Source organism: Macrosteles quadrilineatus, unplaced genomic scaffold, assembly GCF_028750875.1.
Source record: "Macrosteles quadrilineatus isolate MER2022 unplaced genomic scaffold, UCM_ALF_1.0 Scaffold_1__1_contigs__length_201487025, whole genome shotgun sequence".
Classification (NCBI taxonomy): domain Eukaryota; kingdom Metazoa; phylum Arthropoda; class Insecta; order Hemiptera; family Cicadellidae; genus Macrosteles; species Macrosteles quadrilineatus.
The window spans coordinates 121,643,378-121,650,608 of NW_026542594.1; the positions used below are offsets into that span (position 1 = coordinate 121,643,378).

General features: G+C 37.8%; 1 protein-coding gene across 1 annotated transcript in view; it reads right to left on the reverse strand.

Moving 5' to 3' along the window:
* The window catches only part of LOC128984066 (glutamyl-tRNA(Gln) amidotransferase subunit C, mitochondrial), a 48,626-nt gene extending 44,702 nt beyond the window's left edge, over positions 1-3,924 (reverse strand). The window contains exon 1 of the mRNA XM_054403352.1: positions 3,491-3,924. Coding sequence (XP_054259327.1) covers positions 3,491-3,786 — 296 coding nt within the window. The 5' untranslated portion in view covers positions 3,787-3,924. The remainder of the gene's footprint in view (positions 1-3,490) is intronic.
* Between the last annotated feature and the right edge of the window lie 3,307 nt (positions 3,925-7,231).

Consider the following 7,231-nt stretch of genomic DNA (forward strand, 5'->3'; position numbering starts at 1 on the left):
TAAGAAATTAATGTATTTTCCAAATTTTATCAAAATATGTTCATAAACAAGCAAACTACAACAGTTGACTTATTCTCCATAAGAATAACATGGGAATTTTAAAATTACAATTTTTTTGAATTTTATCCGTAACAATTAGGCGCATAAAAACGCTTCAATATACTACAGTAAATTGTTTGTTTTTTTAAGCTCTACAAAATGGTTTAGAAAGAAATTGTGAAATTTTGTGTTTTTAGGGTCGAAAATGGGAAAAACCTATTTTTACCCCATAAAACCCCCCGTAAACCCCCCCGTTCCCATAGTCCGATCATTCAACCAACTCATTCTAGTTTATCCCGCCTTACACCTTCAAACCAAATTTTGGTAATTATTTGGAAGTAGTGACTACTCGCAAAAGTGAAATTTTTCTTTTTCATAATGACCTAAATTTCACGCTGAATCCGAAAATGAGGTTTTTATTTTTCGGAAAATACCGGAAATTCCCGAAAAAAGGGAAAAACGGGAAAAATATTTTTTTACTCAAAATATGTCATGTGGGTACTCAAAATATGCGGAATATTGTGTAGATTAAGAATATGCAAGAACTGTTTTGATCCGATGAAAAACACAGGAGATATGACGAAAAAACGATGAATAATCTGTTAGGTTAGGCTTGGTTAGGCTAGGTTAGGTTAGGTTAGGTTTGGTTGGGTTTGGTTAGGTTTGGTTAGGTTAGGTTAGGTTTGGTTAGGTTAGGTTAGGTTTGGTTAGGTTAGGTTTGGTTAGGTTAGGTTAGTTTAGGTCAAGTTTGGTTAGGTTAGTTTATCAATAACATGAGTATTGTAAGTAAACTAACCTAACCTAACCTAACCAAACCAAACTTAACCTAACCTAAACTAACCTAACCAAACCTATCCTTACCTCATCATTAGGTTAGGTTAGGTTTGGTTGGGTTAGGTTAGGTTTGGTTGGGTTTGGTTAGGTTTGGTTAGGTTAGGTTAGGTTAGGTTAGTTTAGGTTAAGTTTGGTTAGGTTAGTTTATCAATAACATGAGTATTGTAAGTAACTAACCAAACCTAACCTAACCTAACCAAACCAAACTTAACCTAACCTAATCTAACCTAACCTAATCTAACCTAACCTAATCTAACCTAACCAAACCTAACCTAACCTCATCATTAGGTTAGGTTAAGTTTGGTTTGGTTAGGTTAGGTTAGTTTACTTACAATACTCATGTTATTGATAAACTAACCTAACCAAACTTAACCTAAACTAACCTAACCTAACCAAACCTAACCTAACCTAACTAACCAAACCTAACCTAACCTAACCTAACCAAACCTAACCTAACCAAACCTATTCAAACCCAACCAAACCTAACCTAACCTAACCTAACCTAGCCTAACCAAGCCTAACCTAACAGATTATTCAGTTTTTTCGTCATATCTCCGGTGTTTTTCATCGGATCAAAACAATTCTTGCATATTCTTAATCTACACAATATTCCGCATAATTTGAGTACCCACATGACATATTTTGAGTAAAAAAATATTTTTCCCGTTTTTCCCTTTTTTCGGGAATTTCCGGTATTTTCCGAAAAATAAAAACCTCATTTTCGGATTCAGCGTGAAATTTAGGTCATTATGAAAAAGAAAAATTTCACTTTTGCGAGTAGTCACTACGTCCAAATAATTACCCAAATGTTATCAAAATCGGAAAAAATTACTCAAGTTATCGTGCGGATGGACACACATATATAGGTATATAGATATATAAAAATTTGAACGAATGGTGTTTTTGGCCTCTGGGGACATCAAAATGATAAAGTAAATCGGTCCCGGGCCTAGGTCTTACCATGAGACCTACGGCAATAGCTAGCCTACTTCCCTATAGGGAAATTCGCTAAAAGTCAAGTCTACCTGGAGTTATTAATAAAATATGTCTAATTAATAATATCAACAATAATATTAGCCTAATTATTAATGTTAGGCTATGTTTAAGTTTACCATACAAGCTAGGGAAATAAATATCTAGGCTATTTTTAACTCTGAGAATAAAGCATCCTTCTTGAAATCCTAATAATGGTCAGAGAGGGTAGTGTTTAGGTTCTGTATCAGCACATTGCAAGTAAGAGGCGAGGGAATGTTTCCCAGCCGCTTAACCAAATAAGGGCCGGCGTGCACTATCCCGACCACGACCAAAGGCCCGACCAGTCGTTGTCGTCACCATGCGACCAGACCACGACCCGACCAAGGCAACGAATGTTATATAAACTTCAGTGTCAAGATGGATGTTTAAGAAGTAGCTGCTGTGGTGCATTTGTATCGTAGGAACGTTAAGCGGAAGAAGAAACGATACTGGAGGGTACATCCAATGTTAGCTCAAAAGTCTCTTAGTAACTCTTCCTTCCAACCAGTCGACCAGTGTGCGCTGTTCCATTTACGCCTATAATAAAACTGGCCGTATTCGACCAGTCGGAGTCACGGATAGTGCGCGCTGGTCCTAAGCTGCACAACATGGTATTGATGTGCGTATCGATACAGATATCGATACAAGGACCGCAAAATATCAATATTTTGTATCGATACGTGGGAGTGTATCGATATGCCCGTATCGATACACCTATAGCCAATATCGTATCGAATATCGTATTGTTTATTTATTAATATAAATCTTATTTTTATGCTAAGAAATTTGTCTTCCCATCTTCCTCCCCTCAAAATTAGTAGTGGAAATTTGATATTTTACCCTAGCATCTTCAAAAACACTGATAAAACATGTATTTTCAGCTATGTTTTGCAAATAACCTCAAAACTAGGGCCACCATTAATGTAAGTGGGGACCCTCATTATCCATATTACGGTATACTATTTAATGAGTAAGTGGCATAGGCCTACCCACCATCATTATTAGTACTTTTTCAATTGGGCTAATTCAATTAATTCATTTCAATTAACTCGTTCAATTAATTATCCCTGTGTAAAAACTAAGAAAAGAATAACAAAATGTTTTTCAATTTTGAGGGTTTACCGGAATTTGGAGGTTATGTAAGTTATGTATGTTTAATACAAATAAAAAGACACAGGAAGGAAACGGCTTTTCTGAGGTAAGATACAAGCACTAACCCTCTTTACAAGCTTGTAAGTAACATAGTATTTGTCTATGCAGCTTGTATATTTGAGATCTTTAATTTTTTTTTATTAAGTTATAAATAAACAATACAATCCGATATTTTATCCGATACAGATCAAAATCGATACATGAGGATACAATACGATACACCACGTTCCGATATGTATCGATACGCAGTATCGATACATTGACCCGTATCGCACATCACTACAACATGGCAATCCAAACTCAGTCGGTTTTGCTACCAACGCCTAGGAACTAGGCCTAGTTGGTTTTAACACATTTTAACATGGTATGGGGCTTTTGGTTTGACGGTAAAGGAAAAAAGCCTGTGTTATCTACCTATCCCGTAAATAATTGTGATGGTCTGTAGGCCTACCTGTTTTCTAAGACTGTAGACAAGGGTTGTATTCCTGTTGTATCTTTCTGCAGGAGGTTTTCTGCAAAATTGATTGAAGATGCTAGTATTCGAATTCCTTCTTTATTTCCAAAATTAACTAGTGACAGTCTTTCTAAGTAACGAATTGATGATAGTTCAATTTCGACAGGTTCTTTTGTAACTCTCTTGCTAAAACATGGGTAGTGTGGGTGCTTTGGAACTTTACAGTATTGCCGAGAGCAAAAGATTATTTTTGCTTTCAAATTATGTCCTAATCCTTGCAAATAAATTAACATATTACGTGTAAGTTACTACCGTAACTTACAAAAAAGGTTCTTGATTCAGCTAGTTTGTTTACAGATACCCTAGTAATACCTTTCAATATAACAGCTTAACTTCATAGTAGGCTTATATTCAATTTACAACACATTATTTTAAAGCCTGGTAGGTGTATGGCTCTGGGGAGTGGGATTTTTTAAGCGAGATTTATCCCTATTCGGGGAAATTTTTTCAAACTTTTGATCCCTTTCAGGGATTTTCTCCAGTTTGTACCTACAGCTGTATAAACCATGTAGCCCTACTATTTTTGGGGCGAGGAATTCGATGGGACCATCGCCGTCCCCCTACGAGCCCCCCCTTTCTAATTACAAGGGGTAGATGGATATTCTTTGAATAAAATATATTTGTTTTCATGTGTATTTATTTATTATATTATCCTCCATACAAATAAACTCATTTTAACACTTATACTGCCCCCTTGTACTGTAAGGGCAAGACCCTCCCCCCCCCTTTGACTAAATATATATAATTTTGGAGAATATGTCGGTAAATCAGTACAAAAATAATAAATATCCCCTATTTTTGGGGTGAGAAATCCAATGGAACCATCGCCGACGACCTAACCCCCCCCCCTTCCTACTTACAAGGGGGGGAATTCCCCCCCCAGCCAAAATATTTTTTCTTCCCTATTATATTGATTTGTTATGTTTTCCTAAATACAAATACACCCTTTACAACAGTTATATTGCCCTCCTTGACCTGTAAGGGGGCGACACCCCCCCCCCCATTTACTAAATGTATATAGCTTTCGAAATTTTGTCTATAAAGCAGTACAAAACCATGGATACCCCCTATTTTCGGGGTGAGAAGTTCAATGGCGCAAACCCCGTCCCTCCATCATCTATAGTTTTCGATTTAGGGTGGGGGTATATGGATCTGGGGAGTGGGTATAAAATACGTGTTCTGGGATGTATGAGGGGTTGTGATGTAGTTTTTTACCCTATTTTGGGGTCGAGAAATTCAATGGCGCAAACCCCGTCCCTCCATCATCTATAGTTTTCGACTTAGGGTGGGGGTATATGGATCTGGGGAGTGGGTATAAAATACGTGTTCTGGGATGTATGAGGGGTTGTGATGTAGTTTTTTACCCTATTTTGGGGTCGAGAAATTCAATGGCGCAAACCCCGTCCCTCCATCATCTATAGTTTTCGATTTAGGGTTGGGGTATATGGATCTGGGGAGTGGGTATAAAATACATGTTCTGGGATGTATGAGGGGTTGTGATGTAGTTTTTTACCCTATTTTGGGGTCGAGAAATTCAATGGCGCAAACCCCGTCCCTCCATCATCTATAGTTTTCGATTTAGGATGGGGGTATATGGATCTGGGGAGTGGGTATAAAATACGTGTTCTGGGATGTATGAGGGGTTGTGATGTAGTTTTTTACCCTATTTTGGGGTCGAGAAATTCAATGGCGCAAACCACCCCGTCCCTCCATCATCTATAGTTTTCGACTTAGGGTGGGGGTATATGGATCTGGGGAGTGGGTATAAAATACGTGTTCAGGGATGTATGAGGGGTTGTGATGTAGTTTTTTACCCTATTTTGGGGTCGAGAAATTCAATGGCGCAAACCCCGTCCTTCCAACATTTATAGTTTTCGATCTAGGGTGGGGGTATATGGATCTGGGGAGTGGGTATAAAATACGTGTTCTGGGATGTATGAGGGGTTGTGATATATGTTTCTACCCTATTTTGGGGGTGAGAAAGTCAATGGTGCAAACCCCGTCCTTCCAACATTTATAGTTTTCGATCTAGGGTGGGGGTATATGGATCTGGGGAGTGGGTATAAAATACGTGTTCGGGAGGGTATGAGGGGTTGTGATATAGTTTTTTACCCTATTTTGGGGGTGAGAAAGTCAATGGCGCAAACCCCATCCCTCCACCATTTATAGTTTTCGATCTAGGGTGGGGGTATATGGATCTGGGGAGTGGGTATAAAATACGTGTTCGGGAGGGTATGAGGGGTTGTGATATAGTTTTTTACCCTATTTTGGGGGTGAGAAAGTCAATGGCGCAAACCCCATCCCTCCATCATCTATAGTTTTCGATCTAGGGTGGGGGTATATGGATCTGGGGAGTGGGTATAAAATACGTGTTCGGGAGGGTATGAGGGGTTGTGATATAGTTTTTTACCCTATTTTGGGGTCGAGAAATTCAATGGCGCAAACCCCGTCCTTCCAACATTTATAGTTTTCGATCTAGGGTGGGGGTATATGGATCTGGGGAGTGGGTATAAAATACGTGTTCTGGGATGTATGAGGGGTTGTGATATATGTTTCTACCCTATTTTGGGGGTGAGAAAGTCAATGGCGCAAACCCCATCCCTCCAACATTTATAGTTTTCGATCTAGGGTGGGGGTATATGGATCTGGGGAGTGGGTATAAAATACGTGTTCGGGAGGGTATGAGGGGTTGTGATATAGTTTTTTACCCTATTTTGGGGGTGAGAAAGTCAATGGTGCAAACCCCATCCCTCCATCATCTATAGTTTTCGATCTAGGGTGGGGGTATATGGATCTGGGGAGTGGGTATAAAATACGTGTTCGGGAGGGTATGAGGGGTTGTGATATAGTTTTTTACCCTATTTTGGGGTCGAGAAATTCAATGGCGCAAACCCCGTCCTTCCAACATTTATAGTTTTCGATCTAGGGTGGGGGTATATGGATCTGGTGAGTGGGTATAAAATATATATTATTTTTATATTTTGAGTTAGATTGGGGTCAACACCCTGCAACACTTTCTACATTGGACATAATTGGCTAACAGGTAAGTACACACTTAACTTACCTGAATACATATGACCAAAGATGATTATCCACTTACATAATCCAATTACAAGCTGATTGATTTTCTAAAGCAGGTGGAACTATGAATTAGTAATATTGACTCTCCCCGTAAGATTGCACACCAATTATATGAACTGCTTTCCCCATATAGTTTAAATATTGTGTTAAACGGATTCATCAAACACGTTTTTTAAGTTATACAATTTAATTTTTATGCTTATCTTTCCTTAATTAAATTATCATTGCAATATCTTTATCTATCAGTGTGCTGATTTGACATAACACCTGAAGAGTAACCGTCAAAATCGAGATTATTCCCCTACGGTTGTATCATAATATTAAATTTTTAGAAACTAATATAATATTCCAATAATAATTTTTTTTTGTAATGTAATATAAAATGTAGATTACTAGCACTGACGAATACTAGAAAATACCCGGTATGGATCATAAACATAAACAAATAACGTTTTTAGCCGAAAATAAATATATTTCCTCAATGTTTTATCTAGTTTCGGAATTTTTAGTTAGATTATGTATGTTGGAGGAGTTTTCGAGAATTACTAATTACTATATTATTAGTTTGGACAAACTTGATAATAACAGACAAGAATG